The sequence below is a fragment of the Heterodontus francisci genome, chromosome 44, assembly GCF_036365525.1.
Source record: "Heterodontus francisci isolate sHetFra1 chromosome 44, sHetFra1.hap1, whole genome shotgun sequence".
NCBI classification, from domain to species: Eukaryota; Metazoa; Chordata; class Chondrichthyes; order Heterodontiformes; family Heterodontidae; genus Heterodontus; species Heterodontus francisci.
Window position 1 is genome coordinate 25,553,205 of NC_090414.1, and position 17,763 is coordinate 25,570,967.

At 57.3% G+C, this 17,763-nt stretch overlaps 1 protein-coding gene across 3 annotated transcripts in view; it reads left to right on the top strand.

Moving 5' to 3' along the window:
- The window catches only part of LOC137355887 (phosphofurin acidic cluster sorting protein 1-like), a 63,113-nt gene that overhangs the window by 24,136 nt on the left and 21,214 nt on the right, over positions 1-17,763 (top strand). For all 3 annotated transcript variants that reach the window (XM_068021500.1, XM_068021501.1, XM_068021502.1), the window contains exons 10-16: positions 657-750; positions 902-982; positions 5,054-5,169; positions 6,762-6,888; positions 6,989-7,093; positions 10,425-10,531; positions 12,652-12,806. In XM_068021500.1, the coding sequence (XP_067877601.1) occupies positions 657-750; positions 902-982; positions 5,054-5,169; positions 6,762-6,888; positions 6,989-7,093; positions 10,425-10,531; positions 12,652-12,806 (785 nt within the window). The remainder of the gene's footprint in view (positions 1-656; positions 751-901; positions 983-5,053; positions 5,170-6,761; positions 6,889-6,988; positions 7,094-10,424; positions 10,532-12,651; positions 12,807-17,763) is intronic.

Below are 17,763 nucleotides of genomic sequence, written 5' to 3' on the forward strand. Positions count from 1 at the left end.
TCGAGGCCTGCTCCCAGGGAAGCTCCTGGATCCTCGGGGCCTGCTCCCAGGGAAGCTCCTGGATCCTCGGGGCCTGCTCCCAAGGAAGCACCTGGATCCTCGAGGCCTGCTCCCAGGGAAGCACCTGGATCCTCGAGGCCTGCTCCCAGGGAAGCACCTGGATCCTCGAGGCCTGCTCCCAGGGAAGATCCTGGATCCTCGAGGCCTGCTCCCAGGGAAGCTCCTGGCTCCTCGAGGCCTGCTCCCAAGGAAGCTCCTGGATCCTCGAGGCCTGCTCCCAGGGAAGATACAGGCCTACTTGCTGTTAGGAGGTTTGGGCATGACTCGGCTCTGATTTTTTTTTTTAATCCCTTCCTCTTGCTGTGAGTTGTTGCTCAGGTTCAGGCACATTCCTGTTGTTACAAGCTGAGCTCAGATTCCTGACTGTCCTGTTGTGCAATACAGTCAGAGTCCGAAGATGCCATTTTGATTGGGTCCATGATGTGTCCTGCATTACTACTCATCTCTATCAGAGAGGCCTGAGGCTTCATCCTAGGCCTCTGATAACCCTTTTCCCCCATCTCTCTCCTCAATGTCTGTCTGTCTGTCTCTCCCTCTCTTTCTCTGACCCTCTCTCTCCCTCCCTTTCTCTCACTTCCTCTCTTTCTCCCCCTCAGGCCATTTTTTGAGGGGATGTCTCAGTCCAGCTCGCAGACTGAGATGGGGAGCCTCAACAGTAAAGGGAGCCTCAGCAAGGAGTTAGCCAGCCCGGTAAGTGCTACAGACATGCTGTTAACACTGTAATTTAGACTGAGGGTGTGTGAGCTGACAGGGCTGGGGCATTAGGGGGAAGTGACACTCCCAGGAATCAGGCATTCCAATAATTCTACTTTTTCTTCCTCCATGTTCTTGCACCAATCAGCTCGAGGCATTGCCATCTGAAAAACTCCGAACGTCCCGCACAAAACTCCCGGAGGAGGTGATGGCAGAGGCTGAAGTGTCGGTAATGTACAGCGTCAGAAACGTTAGCTCTTGGACCCCAGCTTGGTGGGCAGGACCCGGGCTAGACGTGTCAGTGTGTCACAGTGGCTAATACTTTGTCCTCAGTGTCAGAAGGTCGTGGGTTCGAGCCCCACAACAGAGGCTTGAGCCCCATATTCCAGGTCGACACTCCTAATGTCAGTACTGAGGGAGCACTGCACTGTCGGACGGTCAGTTCTGAGGGTGCGCTGCGCTGTCGGAGGGTCAGTACTGAGGGAGTGCTGCACTGTCGGAGGGTCAGTACTGAGGGAGTGCTGCGCTGTCGGAGGGTCAGTACTGAGGGAGTGCCGCACTGTCGGAGGGTCAGTACTGAGGGAGTGCTGCGCTGTCGGAGGGTCAGTACTGAGGGAGTGCCGCACTGTCGGAGGGTCAGTACTGAGGGAGTGCCGCACTGTCGGAGGGTCAGTACTGAGGGAGTGCTGCGCTGTCGGAGGGTCAGTACTGAGGGAGTGCCGCACTGTCGGAGGGTCAGTACTGAGGGAGTGCCACACTGTCGGAGGGTCAGTACTGAGGGAGTGCCACACTGTCGGAGGGACAGTACTGAGGGAGCACTGCACTGTCGGAGGGTCAGTACTGAGGGAATGCTGCGCTGTTGGAGGGTCAGTTCTGAGGGAGTGCCGCACTGTCGGAGGGTCAGTACTGAGGGAGTGCCGCACTGTCGGAGGGTCAGTACTGAGGGAGTGCTGCGCTGTCGGAGGGTCAGTACTGAGGGAGTGCCGCACTGTCGGAGGGTCAGTACTGAGGGAGTGCCGTTCTGTCGGAGGGTCAGTTCTGAGGGAGTGCCGTTCTGTCGGAGGGTCAGTACTGAGGGAGTGCCGCACTGTCGGAGGGACAGTACTGAGGGAGCACTGCACTGTCGGAGGGTCAGTACTGAGGGAGTGCTGCACTATTGGAGGGTCAGTACTGAGGGAGTGCCGTTCTGTCGGAGGGTCAGTACTGAGGGAGTGCCGCACTGTCGGAGGGACAGTACTGAGGGAGCACTGCACTGTCGGAGGGTCAGTACTGAGGGAGTGCTGCACTATTGGAGGGTCAGTACTGAGGGAGTGCCGTTCTGTCGGAGGGTCAGTTCTGAGGGAGTGCCGTTCTGTCGGAGGGACAGTACTGAGGGAGTGCCGCACTGTCGGAGGGACAGGACTGAGGGAGCACTGCACTGTCGGAGGGTCAGTACTGAGGGAGTGCTGCACTATTGGAGGGTCAGTACTGAGGGAGTGCTGCGCTGTCGGAGGGTCAGTACTGAGGGAGTGCCGCACTGTCGGAGGGTCAGTACTGAGGGAGTGCCGTTCTGTCGGAGGGTCAGTTCTGAGGGAGTGCCGTTCTGTCGGAGGGTCAGTACTGAGGGAGCACTGCACTGTCGGAGGGTCAGTACTGAGGGAGTGCTGCACTATTGGAGGGTCAGTACTGAGGGAGTGCCGTTCTGTCGGAGGGTCAGTACTGAGGGAGTGCCGCACTGTCGGAGGGACAGTACTGAGGGAGCACTGCACTGTCGGAGGGTCAGTACTGAGGGAGTGCTGCACTATTGGAGGGTCAGTACTGAGGGAGTGCCGTTCTGTCGGAGGGTCAGTTCTGAGGGAGTGCCGTTCTGTCGGAGGGACAGTACTGAGGGAGTGCCGCACTGTCGGAGGGACAGGACTGAGGGAGCACTGCACTGTCGGAGGGTCAGTACTGAGGGAGTGCTGCACTATTGGAGGGTCAGTACTGAGGGAGTGCCGTTCTGTCGGAGGGTCAGTTCTGAGGGAGTGCCGTTCTGTCGGAGGGTCAGTACTGAGGGAGTGCTGCACTATTGGAGGGTCAGTACTGAGGGAGTGCCGTTCTGTCGGAGGGGCAGTACTGAGGGAGTGCCGAATTGTCGGAGAATCAGTACTGAGGGAGCGCCGCACTGTCGGAGGGTCAGTACTGAGGGAACGTCACACTGTTGGAGGGTCAGTACTGAGGGAGTGCCGCACTGTTGGAGGGTCAGTGCTGAGGGAGTACTGCAATGTCGGAGGATCAGTACTGAGGGAGTGCAGCACTGTCGGAGGGTCAGTACTGAGGGAGCGCCGCACTGTCGGAGGGTCAGTACTGAGGGAGCGCCGCACTGTCGGAGGGTCAGTACTGAGGGAGCGCCGCACTGTCGGAGGGTCAGTACTGAGGGAATGCTGCACTATCGGAGGGTCAGTACTGAGGGAGTACTGCAATGTCGGAGGATCAGTACTGAGGGAGCGCCGCACTGTCGGAGGGTCAGTACTGAGGGAGCGCCGCACTGTCGGAGGGTCAGTACTGAGGGAGCGCCGCACTGTCGGAGGGTCAGTACTGAGGGAGCGCCGCACTGTCGGAGGGTCAGTACTGAGGGAGCGCCGCACTGTCGGAGGGTCAGTACTGAGGGAATGCTGCACTATCGGAGGGTCAGTACTGAGGGAGTACTGCAATGTCGGAGGATCAGTACTGAGGGAGCGCCGCACTGTCGGAGGGTCAGTACTGAGGGAGCGCCGCACTGTCGGAGGGTCAGTACTGAGGGAGTGCCGCACTGTCGGAGGGTCAGTACTGAGGGAGCGCCGCACTGTCGGAGGGTCAGTACTGAGGGAGCGCCGCACTGTCAGAGGGTCAGTACTGAGGGAGCGCCGCACTGTCGAAGGGTCAGTACTGAGGGAGCGCCGCACTGTCGGAGGGTCAGTACTGAGGGAGCGCCGCACTGTCAGAGGGTCAGTACTGAGGGAGCGCCGCACTGTCAGAGGGTCAGTACTGAGGGAGCGCCGCACTGTCGAAGGGGCAGTCCTGAGGGAGTGCCGCGCCGTGGGGGGGGGGCAGTCCTGAGGGAGTGCTGCACTGTTGGAGGGTCAGTACTGAGGGAGCACCGCACTGTCAGACGTGCCGTCTTTCAGATGAGACATTAAACCGAGGCCCCGTCTGCCCTCTCGGGTGGGTGTAAAAGATCCCACGGCCACTATTGGAAGAAGAGCAGGGGAGTTCTCCCCGGTGTCCTGGAGACAATATTTATCCCTCAACCAACATCAGTAAAAACAGATGATCCGGGTCATTATCACATTGCTGTTTGTGGGATCTTGCTGTGCGTAAATTGGCTGCTGCATTTCCTACATTACAGCTGTGACCGCACTTCAGAATTACTTCATTGGGTGTGAGGCTCTTTGGGATGTCCTGAAGTATGAAAGGTGATGGAGAAAGGAGATTTCCTTTTAGTGGGAGCCTGGGGAAAGTTCATCTCAGCCTTAGATCCCCGGTCAGTTTCACGCCCATCCACTCCCTCCCAGCAGCTGGCTCAGCCTGGTACTGAGGCCAATTCCATTCCCAGTCTCTGCTGATCCCACTTCCTGTCGCCCCATGCGTTTGAATAGGAAATTAATTCCTGTTCCTGGTCTTTACCCAGTCACTCCCACTGCCTGGAGTGTGTATGGAGATCCAGGAGCTGGTTCCCCCAACCCCAAGGCAGAGAATTCAAACTTAAAGGCATTCCCCCTGCAGTGGCTCCCCCCCCACCCCGCCTTACCTAATCATCCACCCACCCCCCCCAGGGACAGTGACTGCAGGGCACCCCTCAACTGGGGAACCAATACCCCAGCAAGAGTCTGTGCCCACCTCATATGTATCTGTCTATCTGTGGTTCTGTATATATGTCTGTCTGACTCTCTTCCCATGTCTGTCTGTTACTCTCTCTCTCTCTCTCTCTCCATATCGGGCTCTGTGTCTCTGTCCCTCTGTCTGTCTCTCTCCAGGCCTGTCTGTTACTTTCTCTCTCTCTCTCTCTCTCCATATCGGGCTCTGTGTCTTTGTCCCTCTGTTTGTTTGTCTCTCTCCAGGTCTGTCTGTTATTTTCACTCTTTCTCTGCCTTTCTCCGTGTCTGTCGGTCTCTGTGTGTGTCTCACTCTCTCTTTTGTCTCCCGGTGCGTTACACTCTCTCTCCTTCTCTACAGTGCCCACCTGCTCTCTCCCTTGAAAAAGATTTCCCAGATATACTGTGTGATTTAGGCCTGAGTCTTCCCTTGCGGGAATCTCTGATAGGGTGAGTTTGTTACAATTCCTTGTTGAACTCTTCCACAGGAGTTGACTGAAGACGAGTTGCTTGGTGAGCTTAATACTCCCGGAACCACGCCTGACAAAAGCAAACCGCTCGCAAAGAGCGGCAAATCAGAGTCACAGATCTTCGCTTCTCCCAGGTGATTGGTTGGTTACTCGAGAAAACCTCATGGTCTTAGTTCAGCCCCAAAGACACACTGACTCTCACTGGGGTATGGGTCCCACACACACTGACTCTCACTGGGGTACGGATCCCACACACACTGACTCTCACTGAGGTACGGGTCCCACACACATTGACTCTCACTGGGGTACGGGTCCCCCACACACACTGACTCTCACTGGGGTACGGGTCCCCCACACATTGACTCTCACTGGGGTACGGGTCCCCCACACATTGACTCTCACTGGGGTACGGGTCCCCCACACATTGACTCTCACTGGGGTACGGGTCCCCCACACACACTGACTCTCACTGGGGTACGGGTCCCACACACACTGACTCTCACTGGGGTACGGGTCCCCTACACACTGACTCTCACTGGGGTACGGGTCCCATACACACTGACTCTCACTGGGGTACGGGTCCCCCACACACACTGACTCTCACTGGGGTACGGGTCCACACACACTGACTCTCACTGGGATACGGGTCCCACACACACTGACTCTCACTGGGGTACGGGTCCACACACACTGACTCTCACTGGGGTACGGGTCCACACACACTGACTCTCACTGGGATACGGGTCCCACACACACTGACTCTCACTGGGGTACGGGTCCCCCAAACACTGACTCTCACTGGGGTACGGGTCCCCCACACACTGACTCTCACTGGGGTACGGGTCCCACACACACTGACTCTCACTGGGGTACGGGTTCCACACACACTGACTCTCACTGGGGTACGGGTCCCACACACACTGACTCTCACTGGGGTACGGGTCCCACACATACTGACTCTCACTGGGGTACGGGTCCCACACACACTGACTCTCACTGGGGTACGGGTCCCACACACACACTGACTCTCACTGGGGTACGGGTCCCACACACACTGACTCTCACTGGGGTACGGGTCCCACACACACACTGACTCTCACTGGGGTATGGGTCCCACACACACTGACTCTCACTGGGGTACGGGTCCCACACACACTGACTCTCACTGGGGTATGGGTCCCTCAAACACTGACTCTCACTGGGGTAGGGGTCCCACACACACTGACTCTCACTGGGGTCCGGGTCCCACACACACACTGACTCTCACTGGGGTACGGGTCCCTCACACACCGACTCTCACTGGGGTACGGGTCCCACACACACTGACTCTCACTGGGGTACGGGTTCCACACACACTGACTCTCACTGGGGTACGGGTCCCACACACACTGACTCTCACTGGGGTACGGGTCCCACACACACTGACTCTCACTGGGGTATGGGTCCCACACACACTGACTCTCACTGGGGTACGGGTCCCTCAAACACTGACTCTCACTGGGGTACGGGTCCCACACACACTGACTCTCACTGGGGTACGGGTCCCACACACACTGACTCTCACTGGGGTACGGGTCCCACACACACTGACTCTCACTGGGGTACGGGTCCCACACACACTGACTCTCACTGGGGTACGGGTCCCACACACATTGACTCTCACTGGGGTACGGGTGATGTGATGATATCCTGCATGTGACATGTCGGTATCTTGCCTGTGTTTCAGCAAAGCTGAAGTTGTCCATACTCCGAAGCACAGGAGGACTCCACTGAAAGACCGTCAAGTGTCCCGGGCACAGGGCGACTGGGCCAACAGCTCTGACAGCGAGAGGTCGCCAGAACTCAGCATCCAGGTAACAGAAGCAGGGTCTGCTGTCAATCCTGGGATATTACCTCCCTCTACCCCACCATCCGATGCTTATATTCTCAATGCTGTCATTCTTCTCCCTGCAGGTTCCTCGTAAAGTGGTTTATGATCAACTGAACCAGATCCTGGTGTCTGACACCACTGTGCCGGAGACTGTTATCATGGTGAGCGCAGTGGACTGGCAGGGGCAGGTACGTGCACCGACCGTGACACTGCAGACACCATTTCCTATCAGGCGTTTTCCAAAAGGTTAACAAAACTAGTTTTCATTCCACAATGCCAATCCCATGACACTGGGTCATGCTTTGAGAAGCTATCGTCGGTGTTGCCGAAGACCCAAAGACCCTTCTCCCGCCATTCTTCACCAGGACAAGATCAGGCTCTGCTGCGATGCCACTTGTAGTCGGATAGCTTGCTGATATTTACTGTCTGAGGTAACACGTGTTGAATTGGACAAACTATTGGAGATGGCATCCCGGAATCCATACCCCAGTGTGAGCCAGCATGCGTGGGGCCTGTACCCCAGTGAGTGTCAGTATGTGTGGGACCCGTACCCCAGTGAGAGTCAGTGTGTGTGGGACCCGTACCCCAGTGAGAGTCAGTGTGTGTGGGGCCTGTACCCCAGTGAGAGTCAGTGTGTGTGGGACCCGTACCCCAGTGAATGTCAGTATGTGTGGGACCCGTACCCCAGTGAGAGTCAGTGTGTGTGGGACCCATACCCCAGTGAGAGTCAGTGTGTGTGGGACCCGTACCCCAGTGAGAGTCAGTGTGTGTGGGACCCGTACCCCAGTGAGAGTCAGTGTGTGTGGGACCCGTACCCCAGTGAGAGTCAGTGTGTGTGGGACCCGTACCCCAGTGAGAGTCAGTGTGTGTGGGACCCGTACCCCAGTGAGTGTCAGTGTGTGTGGGACCCGTACCCCAGTGAGAGTCAGTGTGTGTGGACCCGTACCCCAGTGAATGTCAGTATGTGTGGGACCCGTACCCCAGTGAGAGTCAGTGTGTGTGGGACCCATACCCCAGTGAGAGTCAGTGTGTGTGGGACCCGTACCCCAGTGAGAGTCAGTGTGTGTGGGACCCGTACCCCAGTGAGAGTCAGTGTGTGTGGGACCCGTACCCCAGTGAGAGTCAGTGTGTGTGGGACCCGTACCCCAGTGAGAGTCAGTGTGTGTGGGACCCGTACCCCAGTGAGAGTCAGTGTGTGTGGAACCCGTACCCCAGTGAGAGTCAGTGTGTGTGGGACCCATACCCCAGTGAGAGTCAGTGTGTGTGGGACCCGTACCCCAGTGAGAGTCAGTGTGTGTGGGACCCGTACCCCAGTGAGGGTCAGTGTGTGTGGGACCCGTACCCCAGTGAGAGTCAGTGTGTGTGGGACCCGTACCCCAGTGAGTGTCAGTGTGTGTGGGACCCGTACCCCAGTGAGAGTCAGTGTGTGTGGGACCCGTACCCCAGTGAGAGTCGGTGTGTGTGGGACCCGTACCCCAGTGAGAGTCAGTGTGTGTGGGACCCGCACCCCAGTGAGAGTCAGTGTGTGTGGGACCCGTACCCCAGTGAGAGTCAGTGTGTGTGGGACCCGTCCCCAGTGAGATTCAGTGTGTGTGGGACCCGTACCCCAGTGAGAGTCGGTGTGTGTGGCACCCGTACCCCAGTGAGAGTCAATGTGTGTGGGACCCGTACCCCAGTGAGAGTCAGTGTGTGTGGGACCCGTCCCCAGTGAGAGTCAGTCTGTGTGGAATCACTACATCAGTGAGAGTCGGTGTGTGTGGCACCTGTCCCCCAGTGAGTCAGAGGGGCATTAATCGGGTCTGAAAGAGGTGTGAATTGATGAATTTTGGTAGTAAGAATGAGCAGATACAATAAAAAATAAATGTTGCAGTTTTAAAGTGGGTGAAGGAACAGAAGGATCTGGGGGTGTATGCACACAAATCTGTGAAGCTGTTGGGACAGAGAAGGCTGTTAAATAGTCATATGGGATCCTGGGCTTTATAAATTGAGGAATAGAGTACGAAAGCAAGGAGGTTATGCTAAACATTGGAATAAAAGCAAAATACTGCGGATGCTCTGGAAATCTGAAATAAAAACAAGAAATGCTGGAACCACTCAGCAGGTCTGGCAGCATCTGTGGAAAGAGAAGCAGAGTTAACCTTTCAGGTCAGTGACCCTTCTTCCAAACGTTAACTCTGCTTCTCTTTCCACAGATGCTGCCAGACCTGCTGAGTGGTTCCAGCATTTCTTGTTTTTGTTATGCTAAACACTGGGTTCGCCCTCAGCTGGAAAATTGTGTCCAATTCCGGACCCCGCACTTTCAGAAGGATGTCAAGGCCTCGGAGAGGGTGCGGAGGAGATTTACTGGAATGGTCCCAGGGATGAGGGACTTCAGTTAATGTGGAGAGACTGGGAGAAGCTGGGATTGTTCTCCTTGGAGCAGAGAAGGTTAAGGGGGAGATTTAATCGAGACATTCAAAATCAGGAAGGGTTTTGATGGAGTAAATAAGGAGAAACTGTTTCCAGTGGCAGGAGGGTCGGTAACCAGAGAGACACAGATTGAAGAGAATTGGTAAAAGAACCAGAGGGGGAGATGAGGAGATTTTTTTTTTACACAGTGAGTTGTTGTGATCTGGAACGCGCTGCCTGAAAGGGCGGTGGAAGCAGATTCAATAGTAACTTTCAAAAGGGGAATTGGATAAATAGTTGAAAAGGAGAAATTTACTGGGCTGTGGGGGAAAGAGCAGGGGGGAGTGGGACTGATTGGAGAGATCTTTCAAAGAGCCAGCACAGGCACAATGAGCAGAATGGCCTCCTGTGCTGGAGGATTTTGTGTCTGTGTTTCTTTGCAAGGATGATTGATTTGGATTTCCTTCTCGTTACACTAGGACAGTTGACTGGGCTGACTGTCTCCTCTTGGCCTTATGGAGGCCCCTCAGCCTGCGATTGGCCTCCACCAGGCCTGGCAGTAGTGGGGCTAGTCCTCGTCACTCACTGATCCTCAGACAAGAAGCCATTCAGCCCCTCGACCCTGTTCTACCTTTCCAATTAGATCATGGCTGATCTGTACCTTAACCCAATTTACCAGTCTTGGTTCTGTAAACCTTAATACCCCTCATCCAACTAACATCTATCCATCTCAGTTTTGACATTTCCAATTGACCCCCGGCCTCAGCAGCTTTCTGGGGGGAGAGAGTTCCAGATTTCCACTCCCCTTTGTGTGAAGAAGTGTTTCCTGACATCACCCCTGAACGGCCCGGGCTCTAATTTTAAGGTTCTGCCCCCTTGTTCTGGACTTCCCCCGACCAGAGGAAATAGTTTCTCTCTATCGACCCGATCGAATCCTTTAATCATCTTAAACCCCTCGATTAGATCAACCCCTTAATCTTCTACACTCGAGGGAATACAAGCCCAGAGTGTGCGACCTGTCCTCGGAATTTAACCCTTTTAGCCCCGTGATCGTTCAGTAGTGCAAGTTAAATGCTGAGTAACTGCCAGTGACATTCTCTCTTTGAATTGTTCTTTCTCTCTTCCCCATAGTATGTCTCTGAGCTCCTCCTTGAACAGAAGAAAGCCTTCATCTGCACGTGCTCCATGATAGAGGTTCAAACCTCCTTGTCTGCCATCCTAACACGGATACAGCGCTAGTGAGTACATCCTCTGCTGAAGATTTTGCTAAACTGGTGTCTGTATTCTCCTCCTCCCTGCAGACAGGGATCCATGGGGAGCATTCTTGTCTCTGAGTCCGGAGGTCGTCAGTATTAACCACACTTTAGCCCCATAATCCAGGCTAACACCCCTGGTGTCAGTACTGAGGGAGTGCTGCACTGTCAGGGGGTCAGTACTGAGGGAGCGCCGCACTGTCAGGGGGTCAGTACTGAGGGAGCGCCGCACTGTCAGGGGGTCAGTACTGAGGGAGCGCCGCACTGTCGGAGGGTCAGTACTGAGGGAGTGCGCACTGTCAGGGGGTCAGTACTGAGGGAGTGCTGCACTGTCAGGGGGTCAGTACTGAGGGAGCGCCGCCCTGTCGGAGGGTCAGTACTGAGGGAGTGCCGCACTGTCAGGGGGTCAGTACTGAGGGAGTGCGCACTGTCAGGGGGTCAGTACTGAGGGAGTGCGCACTGTCAGGGGGTCAGTACTGAGGGAGTGCCGCACTGTCAGGGGGTCAGTACTGAGGGAGTGCCGCACTGTCAGGGGGTCAGTACTGAGGGAGTGCGCACTGTCAGGGGGTCAGTACTGAGGGAGTGCGCACTGTCAGGGGGTCAGTACTGTGGGAGCGCCGCACTGTCGGAGGGTCAGTACTGAGGGAGTGCCGCACTGTCAGGGGGTCAGTACTGAGGGAGCGCCGCACTGTCAGGGGGTCAGTACTGAGGGAGTGCGCACTGTCAGGGGGTCAGTACTGAGGGAGTGCGCACTGTCAGGGGGTCAGTACTGAGGGAGCGCCGCACTGTCAGGGGGTCAGTACTGAGGGAGCGCCGCACTGTCAGGGGGTCAGTACTGAGGGAGTGCGCACTGTCAGGGGGTCAGTACTGAGGGAGCGCCGCACTGTCGGAGGGTCAATACTGAGAGAGTGCTGCACTGTCGGAGGGTCAGTACTGAGGGAGTGCGCACTGTCAGGGGGTCAGTACTGAGGGAGCGCCGCACTGTCAGGGGGTCAGTACTGAGGGAGCGCCGCACTGTCGGAGGGTCAGTACTGACAGTGTGCCGCACTGTCGGAGGGTCAGTACTGACAGTGTGCCGCACTGTCGGAGGGTCAGTACTGACAGTGTGCCGCACTGTCGGAGGGTCAGTACTGACAGTGTGCCGCACTGTCGGAGGGTCAGTACTGACAGTGTGCCGCACTGTCGGAGGGTCAGTACTGACAGTGTGCCGCACTGTCGGAGGGTCAGTACTGAGGGAGCGCCGCACTGTCGGAGGGTCAGTACTGACAGTGTGCCGCACTGTCGGAGGGTCAGTACTGAGGGAGCGCCGCACTGTCGGAGGGTCGGTACTGAGGGAGCGCCGCACTGTCGGAGGGTCGGTACTGAGGGAGCGTCGCCCTGTCGGAGGGTCGGTACTGAGGGAGCGTCGCCCTGTCGGAGGGTCGGTACTGAGGGAGCGTCGCCCTGTCGGAGGGTCGGTACTGAGGGAGCACCGCACTGTCGGAGGGTCAGTACTGAGGGAGCACCGCACTGTCGGAGGGTCAGTACTGAGGGAACGCCGCACTGTCGGAGGGTCAGTACTGAGGGAGCACCGCACTGTCGGAGGGTCAGTACTGAGGGAGCACCGCACTGTCGGAGGGTCAGTACTGAGGGAGCTCCGCACTGTCGGAGTGTCAGTACTCAGGGAGCGCCGCACTGTCGGAGGGTCAGTACTGAGGGAGCACCGCACTGTCGGAGGGTCAGTACTGAGGGAGCGCCGCACTGTCGGAGGGTCAGTACTGAGGGAGCGCCGCACTGTCGGAGGGTCAGTACTGAGGGAGCTCCGCACTGTCGGAGGGTCAGTACTGAGGGAGTGCCGCACTGTCGGAGGGTCAGTACTGAGGGAGCACCGCACTGTCGGAGGGTCAGTACTGAGGGAACATTGCACCGTTGAGGGTACTGTCTTTTGGACGAGTCTTTATGCCGAGGCCCTGCCTGGCCCCTCAGGTGGCTGTAAAAGATCCTCTGATGTTTTTGGGAAGTGGGGTTGAGGTTTGGGTTATTGTTCTGGGGTCACGTTTGTGGATTTGCTCTTTGACATGGTGGCCTTGCTGTGCTAACCCGATATTCCTGTTCTAATCCAACAGCTGTAACTGCAACGCTCAGATGCCGCGCCCAGTCAAGGTGGCAGCGATTGGTGGACAGAGTTACCTTGGTGCCATCTTGCGATTCTTTGTGGAGCAGCTCGCCAACAAAACCTCAGACTGGCTGAACTACCTGAGGATCCTTGTAGTGCCGCTGGGTGAGTGCCGTCTGCCCCAAGGCACTGGCAGGGACGTGGCAAGGTGTGGCGGTGAATCGTCTAACACCAAATAGCCAGTCTCTGTCTTGGGTGGTGTGAGGTACAGGGTGTGAGGGGGAGGATGTGTGAGGTACAGGGTGTGAGGGGGAGGATGTGTGAGGTACAGGGTGTGACGGGGAGGATGTGTGAGGTACAAGGTGTGACGGGGAGGATGTGTGAGGTACAGGGTGTGACGGGGAGGATGTGTGAGGTACAGGGTGTGACGGGGAGGATGTGTGAGGTACAGGGTGTGACGGGGAGGATGTGTGAGGTACAGGGTGTGACGGGGAGGATGTGTGAGGTACAGGGTGTGAGGGGGAGGATGTGTGAGGTACAGGGTGTGACGGGGAGGATGTGTGAGGTACAGGGTGTGAGGGGGAGGATGTGTGAGGTACAGGGTGTGACGGGGAGGATGTGTGAGGTACAGGGTGTGACGGGGAGGATGTGTGAGGTACAGGGTGTGAGGGGGAGGATGTGTGAGGTACAGGGTGTGACGGGGAGGATGTGTGAGGTACAGGGTGTGACGGGGAGGATGTGTGAGGTACAGGGTGTGACGGGGAGGATGTGTGAGGTACAGGGTGTGACGGGGAGGATGTGTGAGGTACAGGGTGTGAGGGGGAGGATGTGTGAGGTACAGGGTGTGAGGGGGAGGATGTGTGAGGTACAGGGTGTGAGGGGGAGGATGTGTGAGGTACAGGGTGTGACGGGGAGGATGTGTGAGGTACAGGGTGTGACGGGGAGGATGTGTGAGGTACAGGGTGTGACGGGGAGGATGTGTGAGGTACAGGGTGTGACGGGGAGGATGTGTGAGGTACAGGGTGTGAGGGGGAGGATGTGTGAGGTACAGGGTGTGAGGGGGAGGATGTGTGAGGTACAGGGTGTGACGGGGAGGATGTGTGAGGTACAGGGTGTGACGGGGAGGATGTGTGAGGTACAGGGTGTGACGGGGAGGATGTGTGAGGTACAGGGTGTGACGGGGAGGATGTGTGAGGTACAGGGTGTGACGGGGAGGATGTGTGAGGTACAGGGTGTGAGGGGGAGGATGTGTGAGGTACAGGGTGTGAGGGGGAGGATGTGTGAGGTACAGGGTGTGACGGGGAGGATGTGTGAGGTACAGGGTGTGACGGGGAGGATGTGTGAGGTACAGGGTGTGAGGGGGAGGATGTGTGAGGTACAGGGTGTGACGGGGAGGATGTGTGAGGTACAGGGTGTGAGGGGGAGGATGTGTGAAGTACAGGGTGTGAGGGGGAGGATGTGTGAGGTACAGGGTGTGAGGGGGAGGATGTGTGAGGTACAGGGTGTGACGGGGAGGATGTGTGAGGTACAGGGTGTGAGGGGGAGGATGTGTGAGGTACAGGGTGTGAGGGGGAGGATGTGTGAGGTACAGGGTGTGACGGGGAGGATGTGTGAGGTACAGGGTGTGACGGGGAGGATGTGTGAGGTACAGGGTGTGACGGGGAGGATGTGTGAGGTACAGGGTGTGACGGGGAGGATGTGTGAGGTACAGGGTGTGAGGGGGAGGATCTGTGAGGTACAGGGTGTGAGGGGGAGGATGTGTGAGGTACAGGGTGTGAGGGGGAGGATGTGTGAAGTACAGGGTGTGAGGGGGAGGATGTGTGAGGTACAGGGTGTGAGGGGGAGGATGTGTGAGGTACAGGGTGTGACGGGGAGGATGTGTGAGGTACAGGGTGTGAGGGGGAGGATGTGTGAGGTACAGGGTGTGAGGGGGAGGATGTGTGAGGTACAGGGTGTGACGGGGAGGATGTGTGAGGTACAGGGTGTGAGGGGGAGGATGTGTGAGGTACAGGGTGTGAGGGGGAGGATGTGTGAGGTACAGGGTGTGACGGGGAGGATGTGTGAGGTACAGGGTGTGAGGGGGAGGATGTGTGAAGTACAGGGTGTGAGGGGGAGGATGTGTGAGGTACAGGGTGTGAGGGGGAGGATGTGTGAGGTACAGGGTGTGACGGGGAGGATGTGTGAGGTACAGGGTGTGAGGGGGAGGATGTGTGAGGTACAGGGTGTGAGGGGGAGGATGTGTGAGGTACAGGGTGTGACGGGGAGGATGTGTGAGGTACAGGGTGTGAGGGGGAGGATGTGTGAGGTACAGGGTGTGAGGGGGAGGATGTGTGAGGTACAGGGTGTGACGGGGAGGATGTGTGAGGTACAGGGTGTGAGGGGGAGGATGTGTGAAGTACAGGGTGTGAGGGGGAGGATGTGTGAGGTACAGGGTGTGACGGGGAGGATGTGTGAGGTACAGGGTGTGAGGGGGAGGATGTGTGAGGTACAGGGTGTGACGGGGAGGATGTGTGAGGTACAGGGTGTGACGGGGAGGATGTGTGAGGTACAGGGTGTGACGGGGAGGATGTGTGAGGTACAGGGTGTGACGGGGAGGATGTGTGAGGTACAGGGTGTGAGGGGGAGGATGTGTGAGGTACAGGGTGTGAGGGGGAGGATGTGTGAGGTACAGGGTGTGACGGGGAGGATGTGTGAGGTACAGGGTGTGACGGGGAGGATGTGTGAGGTACAGGGTGTGAGGGGGAGGATGTGTGAGGTACAGGGTGTGACGGGGAGGATGTGTGAGGTACAGGGTGTGAGGGGGAGGATGTGTGAAGTACAGGGTGTGAGGGGGAGGATGTGTGAGGTACAGGGTGTGAGGGGGAGGATGTGTGAGGTACAGGGTGTGAGGGGGAGGATGTGTGAGGTACAGGGTGTGAGGGGGAGGATGTGTGAGGTACAGGGTGTGAGGGGGAGGATGTGTGAGGTACAGGGTGTGACGGGGAGGATGTGTGAGGTACAGGGTGTGACGGGGAGGATGTGTGAGGTACAGGGTGTGACGGGGAGGATGTGTGAGGTACAGGGTGTGAGGGGGAGGATCTGTGAGGTACAGGGTGTGAGGGGGAGGATGTGTGAGGTACAGGGTGTGAGGGGGAGGATGTGTGAAGTACAGGGTGTGAGGGGGAGGATGTGTGAGGTACAGGGTGTGAGGGGGAGGATGTGTGAGGTACAGGGTGTGACGGGGAGGATGTGTGAGGTACAGGGTGTGACGGGGAGGATGTGTGAGGTACAGGGTGTGACGGGGAGGATGTGTGAGGTACAGGGTGTGACGGGGAGGATGTGTGAGGTACAGGGTGTGACGGGGAGGATGTGTGAGGTACAGGGTGTGACGGGGAGGATGTGTGAGGTACAGGGTGTGACGGGGAGGATGTGTGAGGTACAGGGTGTGAGGGGGAGGATGTGTGAGGTACAGGGTGTGACGGGGAGGATGTGTGAGGTACAGGGTGTGAGGGGGAGGATGTGTGAGGTACAGGGTGTGACGGGGAGGATGTGTGAGGTACAGGGTGTGAGGGGGAGGATGTGTGAGGTACAGGGTGTGACGGGGAGGATGTGTGAGGTACAGGGTGTGACGGGGAGGATGTGTGAGGTACAGGATGTGAGGGGGAGGATGTGTGAGGTACAGGGTGTGACGGGGAGGATGTGTGAGGTACAGGGTGTGACGGGGAGGATGTGTGAGGTACAGGGTGTGACTGGGAGGATGTGTGAGGTACAGGGTGTGAGGGGGAGGATGTGTGAGGTACAGGGTGTGACGGGGAGGATGTGTGAGGTACAGGGTGTGACGGGGAGGATGTGTGAGGTACAGGGTGTGACTGGGAGGATGTGTGAGGTACAGGGTGTGAGGGGGAGGATGTGTGAGGTACAGGGTGTGACGGGGAGGATGTGTGAGGTACAGGGTGTGACGGGGAGGATGTGTGAGGTACAGGGTGTGACGGGGAGGATGTGTGAGGTACAGGGTGTGACGGGGAGGATGTGTGAGGTACAGGGTGTGAGGGGGAGGATGTGTGAGGTACAGGGTGTGACGGGGAGGATGTGTGAGGTACAGGGTGTGACGGGGAGGATGTGTGAGGTACAGGGTGTGAGGGGGAGGATGTGTGAGGTACAGGGTGTGACGGGGAGGATGTGTGAGGTACAGGGTGTGAGGGGGAGGATGTGTGAGGTACAGGGTGTGAGGGGGAGGATGTGTGAGGTACAGGGTGTGACGGGGAGGATGTGTGAGGTACAGGGTGTGAGGGGGAGGATGTGTGAGGTACAGGGTGTGAGGGGGAGGATGTGTGAGGTACAGGGTGTGAGGGGGAGGATGTGTGAGGTACAGGGTGTGAGGGGGAGGATGTGTGAGGTACAAGGTGTGACGGGGAGGATGTGTGAGGTACAGGGTGTGACGGGGAGGATGTGTGAGGTACAGGGTGTGAGGGGGAGGATGTGTGAGGTACAGGGTGTGAGGGGGAGGATGTGTGAGGTACAGGGTGTGACGGGGAGGATGTGTGAGGTACAGGGTGTGAGGGGGAGGATGTGTGAGGTACAGGGTGTGAGGGGGAGGATGTGTGAGGTACAGGGTGTGAGGGGGAGGATGTGTGAGGTACAGGGTGTGAGGGGGAGGATGTGTGAGGTACAGGGTGTGACGGGGAGGATGTGTGAGGTACAGGGTGTGACGGGGAGGATGTGTGAGGTACAGGGTGTGACGGGGAGGATGTGTGAGGTACAGGGTGTGACTGGGAGGATGTGTGAAGTACAGGGTGTGACGGGGAGGATGTGTGAGGTACAGGGTGTGAGGGGGACTGACGGGGAGCCGGTGTGACGGGGAAGTGGTGTGACAGGGTAGATGTGGATAGGATGTTTCCACTGGCTGGAGAGTCTAGAACCTGGGGACACAGTCTCAGAATAAGGGGCAGGCCATTTAATACTGAGATGAGGAGGAATTTCTTCACTCAGAGGGTGGTGAATCTGTGGAATTCTCTATCCCAGAGGGCTGTGGAAGCTCAATCATTGATCGTGTTGAAGACAGAAATGGATAGATTTCTGGATACTAATGACATCAAAGGGATATGGAGATAGTGCAGGAAAATGGTATTGAGGTGGATGATCA